At 34.4% G+C, this 25,837-nt stretch overlaps 1 protein-coding gene across 3 annotated transcripts in view; it reads right to left on the reverse strand.

Annotated features, from left to right (window-relative positions):
* The window catches only part of LOC106128974 (protein spire), a 150,345-nt gene that overhangs the window by 85,063 nt on the left and 39,445 nt on the right, over nt 1-25,837 (reverse strand). For all 3 annotated transcript variants that reach the window (XM_013327375.2, XM_060945481.1, XM_060945475.1), the window contains exon 2: nt 22,963-23,000. In XM_013327375.2, the coding sequence (XP_013182829.2) occupies nt 22,963-23,000 (38 nt within the window). The remainder of the gene's footprint in view (nt 1-22,962; nt 23,001-25,837) is intronic.

Here is a 25,837-nt window from a genome sequence, read left to right on the forward strand (position 1 = left end):
GATGTTAAACAAGATTCAAAAGTTAATTAATACAAATTGTCATTGATCGCGGTTTCAGGCGGGCCCCGGGCTCCCCAAGGAGGTAAAAAGCAACTTTCTTTTATACTGAACATTCGATTAATGTTTACATGTATTAATATGATTGTATCATGAATGCAACAGAGTATTAGCTATTAAATGTGTATTGAATGTTTCTTTTGTTGTGGGCCCATTGTATGGCTGATATGCTGTTATGATTGAACGAAAGAAAGTAACTTTATGTAAGCAGATCGAAAAATACTTAGAATTCACAGGTGAATAACTTTCAAATTTCAACTTTCAGAAATAGATCACAATAAAAATTTTAATCATAATGTATTCGTTACAAACATACAAAAATATAAATCTTTTCTCTTTATTATTATCTATTGTGGATGTGGATAATTGTATAATTTAGTTTCTGTTGACGCTCTTTTTTTTATAAAAGAAAAAAACTAAGAATATGCCTGTCGTGGTATACCTAACTTATAATGTTGTAGGGAAGGCGTAAGTAATACCACCGAAACTAAAACATAGTAAGATACACATCACACGAAATTAAGATAAGAACTATAATCAAATCGAAATAACTAAAACAATATACGATTCGCATGAGAAACGCGAGTGCAGTTCGATGCATCGTGTGTGTGGAGCGGAAGCCTGCAAGGTCTGCCCATCGAATTGTGAGCTGTTAGCCCAGGATGCTGAAGCGTGAAAACTCTTATATATTCCATCTCTTATGGAACATAGAAGCAAACAAACTTGTAAGTCTTTTTGTTGAAAACTACATTGGTATGGTTAATAGCATAGTTCAGTTTAAAAGATCGAATTAGTAATATCGATGTAAGAGAAATGTGTGGAGTGAAAGAAGATGTGGTGACAAAAATGTATTCTTTCAACAAAAAGACGTTTCAAAATTGTTAACCTTTATTTGAGAACCTATAGAAATGGACTGTAATAAAGCTTAGATGGTAGAAACAGAACAATAGCAGACGGTCAGAAGGAGAAAATAAATAATTGGTAAGGCCGTAGGAGAAGATAATTCAAGTCTTCAATAGTCATCTTATTGAAAGGCAGAGCTGCGATGATTCCTGACGTGCCCGTAAAATTGATACGGAAACTTTATGTACATGTACTTTTATATTATACGAAAAACACCATAAGATAAGACCAAAAATAAACTATAAATAATGTAGTATTTTAAAGTCCTAACCTATTGACAAAATTGACGCAAGTTTTCATTCGCCTCCCGGACTACGCGTGACCCCTCGGCTAATGACACCGTTGCTATGGCACACATACATTATTGTGACTCATAGTTTTTAATTTCTATGCATGAAAGTGAATGGTTTGCTATAATATTTTATGAGCCTATGGTAAATATTTTGGCCTTTCCAAATATTTATGACCTCACAGCTCATTCTCTGCTACCGTAGCAAAGAAGCATTTTCTGTGGATTTCGTAGGAGAAGACTTAAGGACAAAATCACTAGATGGGAAAAATACTGTTCATATTTACTAATCCATTAAGGGAGTAAATGGCTTTATGTCTGCCCTTTACCTTTGCTACTAAAGACAGGAATAAAAAGAACTTAATATGTAACTTACTTATGTTATGATTGAAAAATTATTCTGTTATCTATAATTATGACAAAAGTCCGATATGTATAATTATAACACATATCTTCAAGAAAAAAATATTGAATGATGCTGGTACTGCACCGTCAAAAAAAGCTAAGAAAAAAGTACACCAATGTGTACACCAATCAAGCAATTAATTTTGTTATACAGTTGTAAACGTTCAACAATATCTAACCATTAGTGTGTATACTTTGAAATCCCAGTGAATTCCAAACATTACCATATTGAATAACCTGCGAATGACGGCCCATTGACCCAGATCACCTGGCGGAGAGAGTGCTGCACAATAAATATGGAAAGTACTTTCTTGGACATTTATCTGGTCATAAAAATAGCCCGTCCTTCGAGCCTTACCGACCGTAATGACGGTACATTCAAATTCTGCCCGGCGCAACGTTCTGGGAATTTAATTTCTTCCGTGACTTTATACGGCAGCATGTTTTAATTTTATTTTTTTGACTTAATTACTATTTAACTATCCTTTTGTATAACTTACGCTCGATCTACTTTCTGCACATTATCTGCGATTGCATAACAAGTCGAACCTGTTAACTATTTAAAGATAATTATTGGAAAGGTGATTTTAACGGAAAAATTGCTACACCGACTACTGAACCAATTTCGAAAATAACATGCATTAAATCAGGGAAAGGTGTTTTTGGTAATGACATAACGCTGCCAAGTGTGTATTTGTATAAATTCGCTAATTGCCACGATAGTGCAGTGCCGTACGGTACGCCCATGTCGCCGGACGAGTTGGTGGACCAGTTGGGAGACAAGTGGCCGGACGGGTCTGATGAGAGGCAACCTGTTCGAGTATTTGGGGAGTTGGTCAGTGGGTTGCGGGCCCCGAGACAGTGGCGGCAACGAAACTATTTAGTTTGGAAATAGCTGCATGGTCGTTTACAAAATTTATTGGAGATTATATCTAGTATCTATAAATATCAAAACTAAAATAAGAATAATGGTGCAAACTGAATAATAAACTGACACTGCTATGTACAATCCAAACCGCTGCGTCTAAAAATTTTAGGTTTTAAAGGTTTTTTATGTAATAAACTAAAAAATAATGTACGCATAAGTCATTTACAATATGATGAAATTCAAATAGATACGAGAGCTAATTACACCGATGATGTTAACATCAGATTCATCGGTAGTTACTTCAGTCTTTTAAGCCTTAGAAAAATAATTCTATGTGGTTTTAGGCAAAAGCAAATTCATCTTAAATTTTAGCTAAGTATGTTTCTTTTTATAGAACCTCTTTCAAAATCTTAACGCTTTTTATAAATATTTTTTTAGTAAACATATAACAAAATTCCAAGAAATTTCTACAAAACATTTTTTTTTCATCAAATTTCATCAAATCTAACTCAGACCGATTCTAAAATAAAAATAATTTCCCCTAGGTGTCGGGCATCTTTATAATTACCACGTCTCAAGACTATGTTTTGTATCGGTCACGGTCACTTATTCTTTAAGAAAAACTAGAATGTATTAAATTCTCACGCTTTAATTTTTATCGTGTGGATGTAATTTAATTTGATACGGGTAGTTTTTAGGAATTCCTGATCGAGTTTTTATTATGTGTTCCGCTTTTTGATTTCATATACCCTCTTGTTGTAATTTGCAGGCATTTTGTTTAAATAATTTACTCATAACATTTTTGAATACCTGCCCAAATGAGTATCCATGGGTACCGTATGTTTTTTTTAAGTTCCTAATATCACAAATGTGAAAATAAAATCTAAACAAGGAAGGTTAAAAAAGGGTCCCAGTACACGCCATCCAACCTCGTTATTACGGGAAATCTTACACAATTGGTGGCTATCCGGAATATTGTCGTTACAAACGATGCGCAGACGCCAGTAACACTTTACGCCGCACGTTGGTTCAGTGACACACATTGAATGTAAAATTATGCCATAAATTCTCATCTCGATGTAAGTGCACGCGCTGACCCCTACTATGATCAAAATTATTCGAACGTGATAAATTTAGACCTAAATAAGGAAAAAATATTTTACCATTAGTCGAAATCGCATTATTTATAATTTATAATGTATATTTGAGTAGTTATTATTATGCCGCTCTTCTATTAGATTCATCTGCTGTAAATAATGAAATAATAAGCTTAACGGCCAAAGGGTTAAAAAACCATATCTTAATATAATAAGAAAAAATAATAAACGTTGTTTTAAAGTAATTAACGAACTGCAACATTGTTGGCATGAAAGTAAAATGTTTACTCATAAAAAAATAAGTGACTAACTAAAAAAAAACCATTTCACCCGGGTATCTAAATAATAAGAATAACATCGTAGAACACTAATATTAGCGTGAGTAAAGATATACTGAAGCATGAAGCCGTTAATAATCCGAACAAAAAAATAGGAAACAGAGGAATTGATTAACAAACCCCTTTATAAGATCATTTATACTCCGAGAGATAATACAACGCTTCAATTAACACACTTAACAATCTGATGTGTTTCTTGGATAAAAACTATTAATTATTACCCACTGCTTACTGTGTGACTAGTTTTCTAAGCATTGTTCCGAACTGTTTCCAAACTGGAAAAAACTTATATAATATGTACTTAGTTAAAAAATAAAAACAAATTCACTTTTAGGAAGTCGAGATCGTAATACTGTCGATCATGGTAGGGGAATGATAATACTTGACGTATAACGGTTATTGACCGCCAAATTGACGCTGCGAATATGTATATATATACATATACGAGTAGTATATGTATACGATTTGTATTATAAAGTGTGGAATCCGAACCAACCTGCGCCCCGGCCACTTTCTCTTCTGAATTGAACTTTTATGAATCGATTAGGGTTAGCTTGTCGATAGGAAACTTGTAAGCTCTTCAATGAAAGATCTTAGATACAAAAATAAACAATTCTATGTTACTGAGTAATACAAACATACATATAATCACGTTTATATCCATTGCGAGGTAGACAGATCCAACCAAAAGTCTTGAAAAGACTGATAGTAATTATTATGACTGAGTAAAAGAAAGATACTAATCTATTTCTGCTTGCTTTCGCCCCCGGCAACGCCCGCGTAAATCCAAAATTTATTTTTCCGCTCCCATAGAAATTTCCCAAAAAGTAACCTAGTCAAAGTAGTCCTCTCAAGTTTCGTCAAAATCGGTACAAAATTTATCGTACATTAATCTTGTTTACCAACAGGCAGACTGCCGTCAAACATTATTTTTTTATTACCAAAAACTATACGAATTAACTTAATGTACACATTTATAATTTTACTTAGGATTGTGTCAGAAAATCGGCGCTTACGTTTTATGACTTAAGCTTATGATTTACCCTACACTTTTCAGCAGCTAATGAATACATTGATAGGTTTTATCAAATTGGCCATGTTTATTTTCATTAAGTGTATGAAGTGTACATCTTTCCTTTCTTTTGCTTAAAATCAACAATATTTATTAAAAATTTAATGTACAAATGTATAGCACAATTGGCGGACTTAATGCTAGAAGCATTGTCTACCACTCAACCATTGGGTCTGACAGAGAATTTACCGAGGCTAGAGAAAGCAAATATTATTTTAAGTATTCCCATAACATTAAGTTATCTATTAATTGCAATCTCGTGTATTTTAGTAATAAAAGATAAAACGGATGCTTGTCTAATGAAGTACGTATATTTTTGACAGCGTTTAGAAATCGTTTCCTTCCTGCATATAGGAGAGACGAGGAAAAATCGATCTACAAACTATTTAATGATATTAATAGGATTAAACCAATTCATCCTAGTTGTCCGTTCCATACGAAATAACACACTTAAAAAAATAAATAGGTGAATTGAATATATGAAAAGAAAATGAAACTGATTGACCGACTGGTATATAAAGATAAATTGTTTTGTATTGTATTGTATCACCGCAAAGCCCAAACCCCTGGGTCTAGCGAGATTTGAAATTTGGCGTATAGGGTCTTTGCGTCGTATAGGGGTGAACTAAGAAAAGATTTCCCATAATTTCCGGGAAAATGGAAATTTACAGGTGTACTTTATCAGAGGAATATAAATTAAAATTCGAGATAACACAAAAGGTGGGTGTGAACGAATAGTGCCGTGTAGTTAGTAATAGTACCAATTCATCTCATTCCCATGGATGTCGAATTTAGCGACTAAGGGATAGGCTTATAAACTTGGGATTCTTCTTTTAAGCGATGGGCTGGTTGCTAGCATGTATGTCACTATTTGAATCTCAATTCTATCATTAAGCCAAACAGCTGAACGTGGTCTTCTCAAGACTATTGGCTCTGTTAACTGGAAGGTTGAGGAGGGAACGCCTAGGCGAACGTACTTTGATCAAATCAGGGAGGTCCAGGCGAAACCCGAAACCGCCAAACTTGTCTAAAAAGAATTATGAATATGGATGAAGCGATAGATATATGTAAGATAAGAAAAGAAGACATGACTTTATGTATGAATGTAGATATAACATTGTCAAGATTTCTTGTACCTACAAACAACACGTTTCCCTTGAAATTAGTGCAGTAATGGCAATAATGGAGATACGCCGGCCGCTCCGTACTGTCGGCTAATTCTAATATTTACCGGTTATTGGTAGCTACGGTTTCTAAACGATTAGTTAAATTGCGCGGTACGGGACCACATCTCCATGGCTCCTTACATGTTTGATTCTCCGTTAGCATGAGGTTTCTATAGGGTCGATAATAGTCTACCTTTATACATACATATCACGACTTTGATAATTACGAACACGACAATAGTCTAAAAAAAACTTGAAAGCCTCTTTCAGCTGGTTGGTTAAATATTGTATTTGAGATTCAGATGACCTGATAGGCTGCCATCGCTAGTCCATCGCCTAAAATGAGATTCCTAAGTTTTAAAGCCTTTTCTCCTTTCAGTCATGATTACAATCTTTATGATAATGATAAGATAAAAGACACCTCTCTGGCAAAATATTCGTAAAATTTCCTGTACAAAAAACCCTTAAAAATTTATTTCTTAACAAAAAAGCTTTATCCGTAGGTCTTTGGCAACCTAACCTACCCCATAGACGGACAAGTGAAAACCAACATTAGCGATAGTATAATTTCGAAAAGTGTAGAAAACTATAATAATAAACTACATATATCCCGGTTGCATTCTCTCCACTCTGGAGAGGAGCTCGGGGTATTGATAATATACGATCTTTCTTTATAAGTACAAATATTTAAGAAAGGAGTAAGACATATGGGAAAGTCCAGTAATTACATAAAGAAGGTATTTAGAAAAGAGGGCCGTTTTAGATACCGATCATTTCCACAAAAAGGAAGTGAGCACCTAGTGCATACAAAACATTGCATATTGATTGCATTCGCAGCTAATAGTATGCGAGCCGGCTGATTGTAATTGGTAATCGGCATTCCCAGACGTGAGCAAGAAAGCGGCGACAGAAAGTGTAAATAGGTATTGCAAATACGAAATATGTTTTAAATAATTATTGATAACGGAATACTTCTTACTTTGTAGAATATATTCAAAGATAATTTAATTATAGACACCGGATGAATAAATTAATAAATCTTTAATAAGTTTTTTTTAATAGAACCATAGTTGCAGAAGCCTTCTTTAAAGCAAAAAAGTAAAAATAATAGTTCCTATAAACATATAAGTATATGTATCTGGCAAAATTTCTCGTGTAGACTGGATGCGATAAAATCAAAACAAAAGACAAGTTATCACTGAAATTCCTTTAGAAAACTAGATTCTGCCAATGCTTTTCAAATTAATATATACGAAACATATTACAAAAATTGAGCTTGATATCCAGACCTGGGTAAATACAATTAAATTTGCCACGAGAAAAATAACGACCATATATCTTCATCCTCCAGGCTTTAGTTCCGGTTGCATTCTCATAATTCTGGAGAGGAGCCCGGGGTATGCCTTTGACCATGGATCTTGGATTGGGTGAGTCTAATTATAATAATCTAAAAACCAAGGGAGCCCCTTCTGACCTCCGTAACCTTTGCAAGTAAACTTAACCCGTATTGGATCGAACATGGTTACACATCCAGCTCGAATGTGCAGATTTCCTCGCCGTAAAATCATCTTAAATATGGTCGGAAATACGAGATATATGAACATAAATGTATAACAACATCTTCACTATCCTATATGACATAAAAAAAAACCAATCGTAAAGAATCTTGTCACAATAAAAAAGACAACGACATCTATTATACTCTAGACACGAACACAAACAGAAAACGGCAATTTGACCACAAAACTTATAATTACAACGGTACCACCACACCACATGCAGTAAGAGGCGTACAATTGCAATGAACTAGTTGATATTCACGATATAGGTCGACGCCGAAATTGTAATGAATTAGTAATAAAGATCAGCGGAAGCCATAAGAAATATTGAAAGGTGTGTATTACAGTATTAATGTTCATTTTATAAGGTAATTGTTTACCTTGATGATTAAATTAAAAAAAGACCTTATTTAAATTGACAAAAAATACTTTTTTTATTATATTCGAGCCTGCGAGGCATTAAAGACAATATCTACAACACAACTGATACGTACGGAGGACTAAAGTCGTAAGAAAAAGCATTGAAGAATCGAACGTCTAATAAAATTTCATTAGGGACTTTATAGTATTCATTATTCTTCACAAGCTGAACCCTAACTGCGAGCAGGTGAAGGCAGCATCAGGTGAACAAGCACCTGCTGATACAGTTGTAGCGAAAAAACTTGTAAAAAGTATAAATAATCATCATGCCAGCGAAGCACGTGGAATTCCGACTGTTCCGTTGTGATGACCACGAAATGACATGCTCGCGTAATTACGCTGTTTTTGGTGATATAAATAGTTTGGTAATCGTTGTGAGATGTTTGGTTACACGTTTAAGTAGGAGACAAATTATGTAATAATTCAAGTTGTACAAAACAAAAGCAATTGTTGTGACAAAAAAGAATTGTTAAATTTCTTTATATACATGTGTGTTATTATGATATTAAAGTCTAACTAAAACAATCATAATGATCAAACGACGGCCGACGGAATTTGACGGCCTCTGTGCGCAGCGGTAGTACGCTTGTCTGTGACACCGGAGGTCCCGGGTTCGAATCCCGGTCAGGGCATGATGAGAAAAGAACTTTTTCTGATTGGCCTGGGTCTTGGATGTTTATCTTTTATCTAGTATCGTTGAGTTAGTATCTCGAAGTCTCGAACTTACTTCGAGGCTAACTCAATGTGTAATTTGTCCCGTATATATTTATTTATTTTATTTTATAATTAAACAATTTAACGATCAGGTTGAAATGAAAAGTGATGCCAATAGCAGCCTAGGAACACCACTAATTATATGGTCCTATAACTTTTTTAGGTGAAAAAATGTGCTGGATGCACATTACCTGTTGAAAGCTGGCCAATGTCCAGTACTAACCTAAGGTAGCTGAAATGTTGATGATGAGTAACACAAATAATTAAACTTATGCTCAACAATTTAATAATAATTGCCGTTTATACTTCAACTTCCACCATACCACCTTCATTACTATTCGAGTAAAGTCTGTATACTTTTCTCACTGTGTTGAGATGGCCGCCGATAATCTCACAAAGGCTATCCCATAGCGACGACACAATAATTCGATAGAAAGTCTGGCTAACCTTTTGAATGCAAAATAATGGAAAGCTCACTTTCAGAGACAGTCCATCCTCCAACTTTTCCTGGTGCGCAAATGGTGTGTTGAAAGGTCTAAGATAGCTATTACGACAGAATAGTTTATAATATTGTTGCTAAATATATCCTAGATTCAATTTCAATCCAGAAAACGAGACAGGAATAGATGCAAATAAGGTTATGCTTACATCACGAGTATGGTGGTTTACCTTAGAATATTAAACTGATATAACAATATTCAAAGTTTCATGTAGCTTTCTACGCCAAGAAAATCACTAATATTGATGAAGGAACACTTACAAAGCGTCTAGGATACCACTAGTAACTGATAAGTGATAAAAAAAAATCAAGTACCTAGCACCAAATAGTACTCAATTAGATACAGTTACTAACTGATACTGTCGTAACATCAATATTTGAAACAGGCATACCAGCTACGTTCTAAAAGCTATCCGATGGTTATTCTTAACTGAAGGACTGAAACAGGTAAGAACCAACACTGATTAACATACTACCACAAACTATTTATAAGAGTAGGAGGTCTCTCTCATTTCTATGTTTACGGACACAACATCCACCTATGCTTGGGAGTGGCCATTTGCTGACATTTCCCATTCTCTATGTTATCTCCGTCTCATATTAGCGTGTTTTCAGTTTCATACGTTGCGCTACTGAAAATTATTGGTTTAGTTAGTTTTATATTTACAGGTGGCCTGTCTAACGCCAAGCACGCCTTAAAAATGCTATTGCTGTACGTTCGTGAAAGTGCTCGTTCCCTTGATCGCCTCTTACTTTAATTAATCAGGTACCTTGTCTAACAAACAATTCAGACATCTAGTTATACTCACTGCATAACAAAAAAATATTGAATCAATATCTACTTCGACAATATCGATCCAAAAGACAAATAATCGAATGATGACAATTAACACCAGCGATTTACTGACTCAATACCAATATATGCTCATTAACAACCACGTGCGAAAACCGATCAAACAAACAGACGATCGTGTTACCGATCATGATCAGCCGTTAACGGTCACCGACCGGTTCCAAATCGCAGATATCGATGTATCAATGACCGGTACCTGTTTAGATTTATCGTTAAACGTCTTTTGAGACTGGACAAATAAATCTTTGGTAACAGGTTTGATTGTGGTAAAGGTTAAGCATAATTTTTAAACAAAACGGCGACTTTGCCGTGTTCACATTTTAAGGGAAAAAGTTTAAAGAATATTTGGCTAATTATCTGACGATGTTTCTTGTCTTTACTGGGTTTTTAAAAAATTGTAACCAATTTAGAAAAAAAACATACATTCACGTTTATATCCCTTGCGGAGTAAACAAAACTAACAGTCAGTCCATGTTCAGCTATATATAGATATGGCTTGATGATAGAATATGTCAATAAAATATGTAATATGTTTCACAAACTCCAATATTACAATGGACAATATAGAAATTATTATTAAACAGATGATGCAAAAAATGTCGGAAACTAAAAATATTCAACGGCACACGACTGACACAAAAACTTGACGCGAAGAATGGGCTCCATAACTTTTAATGCTCATGCCCATTTCGTTTAGGATACTGCCGTGAAACATAGAGACTTTCTGGCCAACTGACACATTTAAAACGATGCTTGTACAAGTTGTTACCTGTCTAGATGTTTTAACTGCATGTCACTTAAAAGTGGCTACATTAACAGTGGTGAAGTGCGAATTGGCAAGAGAATTTTGCGTACTAAACAAACAAGCTACGGTAATGTTTTATAATGATCGGTTTTGGGTGGCTCACATATAATTCTAATACTTATTGTGACCAACGCACATTCCTTGTTTCACTTTCGATTCATTGTAAGACTACCCAACTTAAGGGCATGCTATAGAACAACATAAAATAAAGAAAATTATGGTATGTTTGCTTGGTTGCTCTTATTCGACATTATTGGCTATGTTTTTAGACCTTTCTCACAAATATATTTTTTTCGATGCCCTTTTACACAACAAAAGAGCATCAACTTAATCCTATAAACTAGTGGGACAGATGGCATTTCATTAAAGCTGATCAAGGGGCTAGCCTCTTTACAACACCTAGCAACACCTTCTCAATAGAGTTTCCGCATGATTTCGCTTCGCAAATACTTCGCCTCACTCGACCTGTGATAAAACTGAAAGTTTCCCATTCTACATAATTATTCGCGGTAGGTGCTATTTTGTGCCCAGTTAAGAAAAGGCGTGTGAAAGGTGTCGTAAAAGGCGACTAAAGGATAGGCTTATAAACTTGGGATTTTTCATTTAGGCGATAAGCTAGCAACCTGTCACTATTTGAATCTCATTTCTATCATTAAGCCAAAAAGCTGGCCGTGGCTTTTCAGTATTTCAAGACTGCTGGTTCTGTCTATCCCGCAAAGGGTATAGACGTATGTATGTAAAGAAAAAAAATTGATCACGAATATATAAGCGAGGATTACTATTACTCACACATGGCCTATACATGATAACTGAAAGTATTTTTAGCGAAATTGATAATGTTATCAATCTTTCGTACGTCATCAAATGAAATCAGTTTGTACATGATTTGAATGTTAATTATTTTATGCTTAAAACAGTTAAGAATTTGTACGGATTTTCCTTAGATTATCTAGTTATCACGTGTCAATAAATGTCAATGCTAATATAATGCACAGTTTCATTAATATCAAAGCTATATTCACGGAAATAGGCCAGACAAACCAATCATATTCCTCGTTCTACTTATTAATAGGAATACAATTATATGCAGTACTGAGAACCGATTAGTTTCTACAGAACTGTAATAAGTAAGGGCTTGTACACAGTCTTGGCAATTTGCAATAATAGGCGCATCGTCTGTTTAATACTTGCTTATCGGATTTGAAGTGGAAGATGGCACCTACATTCTTCATCTTTGAGGTACTAAAATAGCACAATTCTATGGATGGGCGTCTAGATTTGATGCAGAAACATTGTACGAAGGAAAAGAAACTGATATAATCTCACAACGTTAACATATTTGTAGTAGTATGAAAGAGTTGTATAGAGCAGGTAAGGCCTACTAAAGGCTGACACACTTAATTAAAAATCTTGCTTGTTAGAGTATTATGCGAGTTTTAAAAGGTACAGATAACATACAAATTTGTCCGTTGCACGTCTGCGTCCATATTAAGATAGAATGAGTACTTAAATTTAAGTGACTCCTTTACACCCCCTCAAGGCGTTCATGTATTATATTGTTAAACTCATCGAACAACATATAAATTACATCTTAATATATGGCAGTATCAATGCGGTTGTTGCGGTGACCGGCAGCATCGTGTCTGTCATTATTGTCTGTCTGTGTGTCTGTCGCCACGTGGTCTGACCGCAGATGACCGGCAGGATCGATTTCTTCCCGTTATCGCACGTGCAGACCCGCCTGATTGTCAATCCAATATTATTTCAAGGATTCCTTCGGTTATTGGTTTACCTCTAATGTATGCTTACTACGTTACTAATATTTAGTTGTAGCGAGACAATAACCATGTGAAATTACTTCTTAATAAATTTTTCAATTATATTTCCTTTCGAACACGGACTGGAAAAAGTGGATGTCTAATGAAGTTATTTGTCTTTATGAAGTTATTACGCATCCATTTCAATTAAACGTTCTGCTTATAAAATTTGCCAACGAAATTTTATTGTCTAGATGACCAAGTCGATCTCATAGCAGTAATAAATCGAAGAAGCTTAAAACTTACAATAAAGTCTATTAATCTTACATTCGATCAACAACCAATTAGCTATAACACTAGGCATTGCTTTAAGCTTCCTTCGTGATTCGACCATCGAATAAACATCTAACTGTAAACTTGATTGGTGTATCGAGTTGCTATAAATCCACCTTATTCTTCCCAGCGCAGGCGCAGGGCGCGGCCTCCGTTAACATCTTCGGCTGCCCCCGATCCACGCGCCCATTCCGACTGGAAATTAATATGGCAACTCGATTCAGTTACTCGATTGCTTAAGTCGTGTGACCTAGTAGTTGAAAACTGCGATATGTGTGACGACAAAAAAACAGTTCCAGATTACAATGTGTATATAAAAGATTGGCTATATTTTGTTTAATAATGGGTCGAAGTAACATACTGTTAACGTTTAATTCAATAGTATGAAATCAATATAACGACAATTCCCTTTTTTATTAACAACTCTTTTAACAGATTTTAACTCGTTCTTATTAATATGATAAATATCATTCTAATAAATAAACTAACCGTAAGCAATAGATCCAATACCTTTTTGAATCCGAATCGCCCATAACCGTACCATAAGAAAACATCCTGCTAAAGCCAATTTACGTTACATTCCTGCAAGGAACCGCGTTCAACTTTACAAAGTCATTATTCCATAGCCACGTATGATATAGCTGCGCGATTAGAAGCGATGAATTTGATAAATCTAACCCGTTTGTTCTGTTTACTCAGTGGGTGATTTAAAAGACGAGAGATGTTAATAATGGTGGATCATTTATATCCGCCAAAAATGCTACGGTTACTCGGCAGCTCGATAATTTTAAAACTTTCATTACCGATATATAGTGCATCTTATATTCGCTATTGCTCCATTATATTTTTTTCAACTGTACACTCACACCTAAAGCATACCACATACATACACATTCATAACTTTATTCCATACGGAATGAAAATGAAGCAATAATCACTAGTATTGAACAGTATATACCATACCTATTTTGATACACGTAACTACATTTTGTAGCTTATCTCAGCAGCAGCAACAGTGGAACACCACCTTAACTCCATATACATATATTATTTCCCATTGCGGCAAGTAAACCAATAACCCTTCAAACACAGGGAAGTCTATTAGGGACAATCGAGATGAATGTGGACAGGTTTGAAGACCTAAAAGTGGAACTGGGCCTCCGGTTTCGTGCCGATCGTGAGTATTTCTGCCCGTTGAGTCTTGTTAGAGATTTACTAATTACGATATGCTCTGTTAAAAAGTTACTGCAAAGTTAAATTTTTATTCGTTGGATAAGATAAAACTTAATGACGTCATTAAGGGATAACCTGCGTCCCTTTTTAAAAAATAAATTAATTTCTATTTCTAAAGAAGACTGAATTAAATGGTGGTTTGGAATGAAAGGCTTTTACGGAGCGGTCGTACAAGTGTGAATTAGCTTTCCAGATCTTTGATAATCCTTTGGTTATAGTGAATTCAAAGTTAACTTTACCGGTAGAAATAACGGGGTCAATTGTTTTTGAATACCTAAGTATATATACATACGCGAAATTTTGTGCTCTAAAATGTCAAATTTATTTATCTTATAAAAATATAATCTTTATCTGTAAAAGAATAAGCAGAACCTCAAGTTAGCAAAAATACTTATAAATGGAGACCTCACATAAAGATAAGACGTCGCCCAGTCTGCCCTCTGCTATGCCGCAAGACGTTTAAAGATTTCACGGTCTGTCAGTGCATCGTCATCCCCGTTCCGATCAGTACTCGATTTGTACGGTCTGACCCGTAGGAAATAGTGTTTCTGAAATTGTGCTTTGCTCATTTTCCTCAGCAAACTTAGACCGATTTTAATGAAACTTTTGTTCTGTAGTAATTCTAGTAAATACTTTACTACAATTATTATCCACCACTGAACCATATTTCATCGAAATTAGCACACGGCACAGAGTTTTTAGAATTGTTACTAATTAAAATGCAAATGTTTTCTCTTCAATAAAATTATATGATAAAGAACATGATTTTTTAGTACCAATCGGTACAATTAGAAATACAACATTAATACTTCACTGAATCACTCACATGTAAATATAAAAAATAAATGTCCGGAAAATGTATTGATCGATTACAATTATTTAAAAATTATCAATTACAATAATTTATTTTTAATACGCCCCGCGTCGAGATGCTATTAACTATGTAATGTATGTCGTATCTATATTGTTTATCGATGTGCGGTTTTAATCCTTTGCTATTTATAATACACATTACAAAGGTCAATATCTAAAAATAGAAGGTATCATAAATTTAGCGCATGTTATCATCACAATTTTCTTAGAGACGCTACTTGCATACTTGTGTCGCTAAGACGAATTAATAAGTTTCTTATAGAAATCGATTTATTCGTTAAAGCACCTTGGGATACCCTTGGCATATGCGTCACGGGTAAATTAATATATCTACAAAAGCCACCAAGAGGAAAACTACAGAAACTGAAGTCAATTCTAATAACATGTCCTCCAAAGGCGAAAAGCTACTTAAGTCTGACATAACATTAATTTATCAAAGTAATAAATTTTGCAAAGGAAGTCGCTTAATGATTCTTCGGACGGCATATTAATTACCTTTCTTAACGAGATGATACGAAGGCAGTCTATTATTTATATGCGTAGAAAATCATAAAGATATAAATTTTTTAAATCTTTTTGATGTCCCGAAAGATGAGAATCAAGAGCAACAGAGGACAGAAACAAATGAAATTTAGAACAAGGTCAAGAATTGTCTCAGGAAACTTAGAAATATACAATGCAGTACCACTTACAAGAGAATCGTGGGATTCTAGTTTGAAAATCTTAGACAAAGTCGAAACACAACAATAGTGTACTAATCCAAATTGGTACAAAATTTATTTGTAGCGTCTCTAGACAATTCATATCTAGTTCATTCATTCGAAATAATTTCGATGTCAGAAATGAAATGACAAGAAGATGAAGTGATTGTTGGTCAAATGTGAAAGAAACATTGTGAGGTTGTGACGGTCGAAATGGCAAAGTTATTGAACGTCAATTATGTTGGTTTGGCTAGACGTGACAATGGCAAAAATCAGGGAATCGTGCGTAGAGATTTGGAGAGCGATTAGTCATATCTGACCAACAATATAAATACCGCCTTTGTATCGTTTTATACTATTTTTATTTCGCTTGTCTGTAGAGAAATATTGTTCCCTTTAATAAGATTTTTGTAAGAGAAAATTGATGATTGTGAGATGATTTCAATAGATCCTGTCAATTCAGTCTTCAAAAAAAATTTTAATTGCACATTTTTGTGAACCTTTATTAAAATGTTTAATTGATCTTCAACATTACTCTGAAATATTTGCTGGATAAGATACTCTAGTAACTGGGGCCCGTTAGGCAACTTATGTATGATAGATAAGTCATCAGGTTCACGTAAAGTAGGGAAAAACAGTGTAACTGTTGGAGTGATTACAAAACATTCCCTGGGACCTATTTGAAATTACCTATCACCGTCTAACGGTTGTTTTGTTGATCCATAATGTTTTGCCTCAAGACCCATGGTTTTATCGCTGGTGATTCGCATTATAGATTAAAAGCGTTCGCTATCTCTTACATGATTAGAATACATTTTCATATCCAATTCATAGGAATCTAAAATGAAAACATTAACAGCATATGCTACTAACCTGTAACAAATCCTTTTTTCATTATGCCTCAAAAGAATGACACAAAAAGTATAATATATAGATACTAGTTTCGTTATAAGTACCTACGTACGTGGCATCTAAAAATAAATATCAATTCTTGAAGTACTTAAATAAAAACTAATTGTGATTGTAAGCGTGATCTTGAGTTGTATGAATTCAAAGCACACTCCAATTTAGCAACTAAGCATCTTTTGTTCCATATAAAAAATATTTATTACATTACGAGCACTATCCAAGAAAAAAGTTTATAAATTAATAAATTTTACTTAAATCCTTTTATGCTTATACTCGTATTACGCTTTATTTCATTCAACAAAACCTTGTAAAATATTAAAAAACTTTTCAAATTAATTTACTGCACTTACACAGCGACTATCATCGTGTGAACGAGCATTGGCAGCGTGGAATCAATGTCAAGTTCAGCAAAGGCATCGAACAGCCGCGGGCGGCGCGTAACAATCCAATAACCAACGCAATTGCTATCTCTAACAGCGACGTGTAATGGCCACAGAACGCAACAGTCTTATCTGATGTCTAGATATCTTCCTTGTTCTGTGGTTGCGGATTGGATGTTCAAAACTGACCTAAAATAGCGACAAGTTCTTACTCCACATTGAATGTCAGTATGAGTATTTTTTCTCAGTCGAACACTCTTGTCAGAGTGGTCGTAGTTGCGCAGATGAGGTACATGGATATATGTATGGATATTTACAAATAAGAATAAGATGAATACTACAAGTCCCTTCCGTAGTATATCTTCTTTAAAGCACCGATGAGCTTTAAAAGGTCTAATTCGATGAGCTGTGAGATTAGAAAGGTGATAAAACTGGAGTAATGAATGCAATATAAAACTGACGCGATATAATAAATGAAAGACGTATGGATCTAACTCCCCTTTATTGTTCTGTTATAATTTTATATCATCGCACACCATAAACAGACCACAAACCACAATCGTATAGAAATAAACATGGCATTTAGAAATATCATAACATCATAAAATTCAACGAAGTGTGATCTAACGGTAGCGACATCAAATCGTCAGAAGTTTCACAGTTGAGCGGTTCTGTGTAATATTTCACTGTTGGTATTCATCACATGAACGAATGATTTGTTGGTGTCAAGGTGAAGTGTACGACGACAGACGGTGATATTTCGATGTTGCTGACTAATCAATCAAAAAATTCATCATCATATAGATGTGCCTGCAGTGTATTAGTTTATGGTATATTCAAGCAGAATGTAACCATGAACTGAGATGGTTTAGATTCTTCTAGCCCTAAAGGGACCACCCTTTAGGGCTAGGAGAATCTCCTTTCTTGTGAAAGAGCCCGAGGCTCGCCTATATGGTTATAGGCGGGCCTCGGGCTCTTTCAGAAGACAGAACGTTTAAGGGACAAAAACCCAGTGGATGAAAATTAATCAATGGAAAATTTGAAATATTAAAACTAAACAACACTATGTAGGTGCTTAACAAAAAATCCATGAAGACATCATTCCTTAATCTCCTTAAATTAAACAATTATAATTACATAAATCTTGTATGTCATTAGCAATGGCGGAACAGCATCATCAACAAAAGCTAACACGTCATTGAGGCCAGCAATTGTGGGCACAATACCAATTAAATACTTGCCTCTGATATGTTTAATTGGATAATACGTCCATAAAATAAAAGTACTTACATGTTTCTTTAATGATGTAGGTTTAAAGTTAGTTAAAATTTTCACAAAAAATTACGAAGTTTTAAAACAGAGATTCGAAAGATTTGACGCTATCTATATAAGTTGTAATATTGGGCTAATACGGGTTACTATATAAAGTAGGCCTTAATACTCGTAATACTCATTACCATTTTTCAAAAAACGACGGATTTATTGATTTTAAAAATATACCTTTTCCAATCTGAAAACTGTGCAAAACACTAATGAACATGGAATTTTTCGAAACGACTGCACACATTGTCCGACCGGAAGTCATTGGAGCCAGGAAATGGCGGTGGAACCGACAGACCTAATAGCATTACCTCATCTGCCATTAATTACAATGTCAAAGGTAAAACAATTACTCGGTTAACAACGTTATCATCAGCTGTAATCTTCTAGTCTAATGATATAAATACAAAAATCAATACTAGACTAACATTTGGAGATTTTGCATCACAATTTTTGTGTATTTTATTTTATCTTCAACAATCATCTAAACTACGAAACTGTTAGAATTTAAAGTTATCGCGACTTTTCTTTCAGTTTATTTTATATAATTATAGGTAAATAATAGTCTTCCATTATATTTTTGTCTTTTGGCACGCATACTATCTGTGAGTGCATTTAGGTCGCTTCTTATAAGTAAATTAACATAACTGTCTTCAACAACACTGGTTCATATTTAACTCTTCCATTAATCAAACTCCTAATGTGCAATATTACTTATTACATGTTGTAAGCCGCTAAGCTGATTTATTCTGATAATAAGGCTTCTATGCCAAAGCCAAAGAAACCAGTCGGCGACAGGTCCCCGCGGCAATCGATGAAGTTACTCATTACTATGCGAGTGATAATTTCTACTTAAAGCTCATTTTCTTAGAGTGTATGCTCAATGCGAACATACTTTCGGGTTACAATAAATTACAACATTGATATTTTATTTAATTATGAGAGGTATAAGGGAAAAGATATACACAAATAAAATAATGAGATAATAGAAAACATAAGGCATAAGTTTCAAAACTTATAGCATCTTCTTCCTCCTGGGGTTAATTCCAGTTTCATCATAACCTGGTAGGAACTCGGGTGCCCTTTACACTATAATTCTGTATTGCAAATTAGATAGCCAAAAGCGGCTTTCGTCTGACCACCACAACTTTTGCAGGGTATTACTTGACATGTAACATTGACACTTAAAGCAGAATAAATTTAAAAGCTCATAAATTGCAATCTCAATTAACAAAAATTTTCCACAGTTTTGGAAATTGTTATCGGTGAACACGCACCTTAGCAGTAAGAGCGATGAATAAATAACGGTATGTAGGTATATTAATGCCGCATTTGTCAGAAGTCATAAATTACTTATAAATATCAGTTCCATGCGATTTATTCTAATAAGAAAAAAAATAGTAGAAAAACATATTTATCAGAACCAACTAAAAGCATTAAAAGTAACTCTAATAATGAAGAATTAGTCTCGCAAAACGAGAATAAGCTGATTTGTGGCAAAACGATTAAAACACCGAAATATAACGAACACAAATAGTTCAAACTTGTAAACCTAAACGGATTTGTTATTCAGTTTTTCGAAAAAAATTTAATTGAATTTATATAAAACATACATAAAAATCTTCAAATTTTATAGAAAATCCTCAAGTTATCACAGAAATTTGTACATAGTAAATTCACAGTAAGTGATATTTACGACACACATCTGTATATACTTGCTCCTAATCATCGTAAATCAGAAGTAACAGGACTTTCTGGAGCGGTGTGGTACGGCAGTAAACATGTCGTTGGAGCTCGTAATTATTGCTACGGCACGCGGGGTGTCGATGTTGATACTGGACCATTATTTAGTATCAGTGGAGCAGATTAACGTGATGATGGAACTGGCTATGATGAAAACACAGCAGGCGGCATATTGGTCGTACTGATTAGCCAGCACATACGACTAGTGTTGTCATAAATTAAACTCGAACTAAATAACATCTTACTAGATCAATTAAAATAATTAAAGATAGATAATCTAGGCAAGATCTCTAAAAGTAAAGCATAAGACAATGTACATTGATTTTTCATTGAGAAATATTTGATGAGTCGAGAGGAAGAAAAGTAGAGATTGTGTACGACATAATCAATTTGATCTAGAGTAAGTACCATCGCCAGTATTATACCGACTGGTACAAGTTTAGAATTAAATTCTTATGAATTGAATATAATCACAAACTGACCGAGAGCGAGATCTCGATCAAAGAAACTCGATATCAAACACAATAAAATTGCAATAAATCCATTCGTTACATTTCTCTAGACGTCGAGACATTATTCTCATAACCCATGATCGATACCAGCGATCGATTCACTTTCGCTTATTCGATTCTTATCGCAAAAAGTAGTTGAGCAGGCGCTGGTTCTTTCCTCTGCGGGTTCCTGCTTCTTACAATGAAATCCGAATCATTTGAAAAAGCACTTTATTGAAAACGGAACCAAACAAAGGTTGGACTCCTACAACTTGCTGGGTTGTGCTTCATTCACCGAGAGCGATGTGATTGAACCCAGATTGTTCGTATCCTTGAGAACTTGTTATTGAATAGTGTTATATAAAGTCATGTGAAAATTTGAGATGTTCACGTAATACGCAAACAAACTTGTGCGAGAGCTACAGTGTATATTTAGATTTCTCAGCCATTAGTGTCGAATCCAGATACGCATATGATATTTCAGCTAAGTTTTTACGGTCTGCTGGTTGCCTAATACTACCTTGGAAACTGAAATCACTTTTATTCTACAAAAACACATGAATATATGTATGATACGTTTTTTGTTCATTAAGATTCATTGTAGTGGACGTTCGGATAAATAACTTTTTTATTTTTTGAGTACAACGGTTTAATTCTCAAGGATGTTCCATTTCGTTTTCTTGCAAGAAGTGTTTCTATTCATTCGATCATTTCAAGAAACCGTTAAGTTAACGAAGATACCAAACACACAACCATGTTCCCACGACTGGAGTTAACATCCATCAGTTTGATCGACGGTGGTGACTATCGCATCTCACGTCAGTACCTTTTTACATTAATTGGGATTGTAAATACTTATTGATAAATAATAGTCACCGTTTTGACATAAGTTATAACGATTGAGAAGATTTCCGTTCTGGCTGCTTTCTACCCCATCTCTTTGATACAATACTCTGTTCCTAGTGATTGGGTTAAAAAAGATTTTTTAAACATCACAACGTTAACCGACAGTGATATGAAAATAATTTTACAAAGACTTAAACAGAATTGTATCGTAGTGAATATCCCAACACCAGCACTTCTAAATTATGAATTGTATAATTGCATTCTATCTTTGATCACTCTTCTCATAAACATTTCACTAGTCAATTCAATATGAACTTTCTATAGTTGGGATAACGGTAAAAATGGCATGAGTGAAATAAACAACAGGTTGTGCCAACGTGTGGTCTACTCATAAATTTCGATTACAACCTCCTTTCAGACCTGCGGAACATGGTTGTTCTTGAATGCACTCAGATAACGGATTTGCACGTATGTTGTTTTGATGCCCACGACCCCTCAACCTTTGTTTCATGAGAAGAGAAGTAAACAAACACTGCGTTTTGAATTTATTATATCAATCATTGGAGTTTATTGATGACGTAACAAAACAACATTTTCAATTTATACAGGCAAAATTGTGTCACAGATTTTGGAAAGAAACCACAGACACACTCTCGTTTCCCTTTATAACTTTAATTTTATTTTGTTATACAGGTGACTTTAAAATCATCCGCATCCTTTGAATTTTAAAATTGTTCCCATAATTCTGATTTATTCAAGCCTGTCATTACGCAAATTAAACATAATGTTTTCTACATTTCTTTAAAGCTAAAAACCTAAGTTCCACACTTTGCCCACGTCACAATTGAAGGCAGCAATGGAAAAAGAGGCTGCAAGATTAATTTTTACAAGTTCATTGACCGCACTATATCTATCGCGGCGGGCCTTTTAACATCGCATCGGACTTGCATACTTGGCGAATTTACATTTCTGCGTAACGCGTGATAGCATGCACTTTGTGTGATAAAATAAAAACTGCACATTTACATCTTCTTACATTTAAGAGCCAGTTCTTATCGGCAGGGTTGGTTTTACATTAAAAAATGTAAGTAAATATAGTTTAATAAAGTATTTTTCTTTAAAAAAGGTTTTTTAAGATTCATTAAATGCTTGTTTTTTTAATGTTCATTAAGCGATTTAAAGCTAAACCGATGTTTCTGTTTTTTTTTTGTATAGTATGTAATATCTGGCAATCATAATCTTAATTGAAATGGAAATGAAATTACACTTTAAAAAAGTCATTGAAACCGTGATTCCTTGTAATTGACGTTTGAGTTTAGAAATAGGCTTACCTTTGTTTCCGATGTTACTTGTTCCCTTGTGATGTCATCTGAAACAATTAAAATGATATTTTTTACAAAAACTGTTTCCGGCAAATTATTCTTTTTTATAAAACAGTAAAAATGGTTCTGTAAATTAAACATAAGTATTTTTCTTTAACAAAAATATAGAAGTCGACATACGAATTTTTGTCAGTTATCCTGAACAACTGAATGGATCTAAATTTTTCTTGTTTTCAAGGAATTAACCCTGGGCACCATTTAGGCCCTAGTTAATTTAAGCGATTAGTGTCCATCGTGCGTTCAAATTTTTGAAAATCCACGCGGTCTAAGTCGCAAGCAGCAACTAGTTAATATACGAACAATATCAATTTCCAATTAATGCGATTGGTCTTGTGAGTTAGACTTCACAGCCTAAAAAATTCAATTTGAGAACACAACAACGCCACAGTCTAGTAAACTTGCAAGATGTCGCAGAATAACGATGCTTCATAGAGCACCATGATGAGGGTCGATGACCGGGGAAACCCGGGGTTAGAAAATTGTCGTTATGCTTTCTTTATGGACAAGTAGCTTTGACATAGTTGATTTATGACTTTACAACGTGCGATGTAAATTTAGTAAAATCGTACCGGGACCATACTTCAATATTTTCAGAATAACACACCGATTTTCGCAAATTCCACGGGAACTACAGTTTTTACTAATAAAAAGTACTCTATGTGCTTCTCTAATCTGTTAATAATATAAATTTCAAGAAAATTGGTTCAGTAGATAACGCGTGAAGGGGTAACAAACAAACAAACTTACTTTCGCATTTATAACATTAGTTGGAATTGTAAGTTAAACACAAAACTCTGCACAGCACTACCGCTAACCGTTTTATTACACGTCAGATGTGTGGTATTATTCCGGTGTTTTGCATTGCAATAATAATAAAGGCCGACTCGTAAAACGTAAGATAATAATCATGTTACTTAACAGCAAAGGCGCCGCTTTATTTAATTTTATTCTCGTCTTGCACTTTAAAATTAACATCTATCAATTAGTTTTAAAGTTTAACTTTCATCTTCTTCTTAAATATTTCATTTAAAATTTCTAATTATGGAAAAAACTAGCATTTAGACTGGCTCTGCACCCATCGTGGACACCCAATAATTGACATACCTACATACATATCATAATAGATTTTTAAATTCACAACACCTTCTGATTTTCAAATACACGCCATACAGCATCTCAAGTTATCTGTGTTCATAAATTGGTTAATAAATAAAAAGACAAAACCATCCTACTAGCACAATCTGGTAAAAATAAAACAATACTTTCTTATTAATTGAGGTTAAATATCTCAAAAGAACAAAGCATCTTCAATGTTACAAATCACATGTCATTTCTATACTTCTTTCAAACCTACAAAAATGCAATCAACTAAGCTTTATGTGCTGCAGTCACGCATGCGCTTTAACTTGCCTTCATACATACATATGATAACGTCTCTTTCCCGGTGGGCTAGGCAGAGATTGCATCGTTCTAATTGCTACGATTCTTGAATACTTATTTTTGCATCATCAATATTGTACGGTAATCTTAACTCAAAAATATCCGATTAGATCAAGGAGCATTCGTCTAGGCCTTCCTCATCCAACGTTTACATTCACACTCTTGTACATATATTTAGTCAATTTGTTTTCATTGATCCACTCCGCTCCACATGACAAAATCATCTTACCATTCCTTTTTCTGTCATCATCTTTTTGTCTTTGTTTTACCAACTCTCTCATCTTGACGTGTTCCAAGTCGCACCATCCGCCAAAAAGCTTCACGGATTGTGGCCCACATTACGGTATACTAGCTAAACGACACAAAATACTTCATTCATCATTCGAGACCCAAATCAATCAAAAATTCAAAAGCTATGTTTAATCCGAGTAAGTTGGTTTTTACGAACTTGCAAAAAAAAATACAAACGAAACGACACTTTTAGTAAATTTGGGATGTTAATGAGTTAAGTAAAATGGACAGACGAGACATAATACCTGAACATTCAACAAATGTTCATTGAGCAGCTTAACGACCCAAATGCATGGCTAATCTTCTAATGGTTTCCGCCTTAACGTAAATTAATGACAACATCAGAACGTTTTTTTGTAAAATTTCAAGGCTGAAAATAAAGCGTTTGTAATTTTGATTCAGATTAAAATATATTGGAATGAATGTCAAATATTTTTATCTTAATTCAAATCAAATAACAACTTTATTTGTAATCACAAAATTGTTTGAGCTGTCTTTAGTTTCTGGTAGCATTATTTGGCCAGATCCCATCGGCCCTCCTGACCCATTAGAATCATTTTCAATCACAGTATGTCTGAGAACTATGCATTTCAAAATTTTATTTATGTACACTTGCAAGACTATCAAGTAAAAGCATCTCATCGGTTCATCCTTTTACGACCTATTTAATAGAAGACAAATTAAGACATTAATAGCAATGTGTTTATCGTCTTTAGAAGTCAAGCAGAATGGTGACAATTCTGCTGAACCGTCTGCAATAGAATTGAACATTATTAAGTATTGCATGTCTACATTGCTTTCTTTTCGCACGGATATTATCAGTAAGACGAATCGTCTCTCATCTCTACAATCCTTCTTAGGACTAGACGATTATTTAGACAAATACAAAGATTTATTTTACGAGCTTTGCTCAGTGCATTCACCCTTTGCGCGTGACAAACCCATCCTGGCATGACATTATAACATATACATACATTACAGTTCCACGGAAACCAACATCTACAACATCCATGCGCGTGCGTAGGTACCTACACCTATCACAAAGACATGAAACAATTTTCGAGTACTACAATTGCATTCGGTAATTTTTTTA

This window comes from Amyelois transitella, chromosome 2 (assembly GCF_032362555.1).
Source record: "Amyelois transitella isolate CPQ chromosome 2, ilAmyTran1.1, whole genome shotgun sequence".
Taxonomy (NCBI): Eukaryota; Metazoa; Arthropoda; class Insecta; order Lepidoptera; family Pyralidae; genus Amyelois; species Amyelois transitella.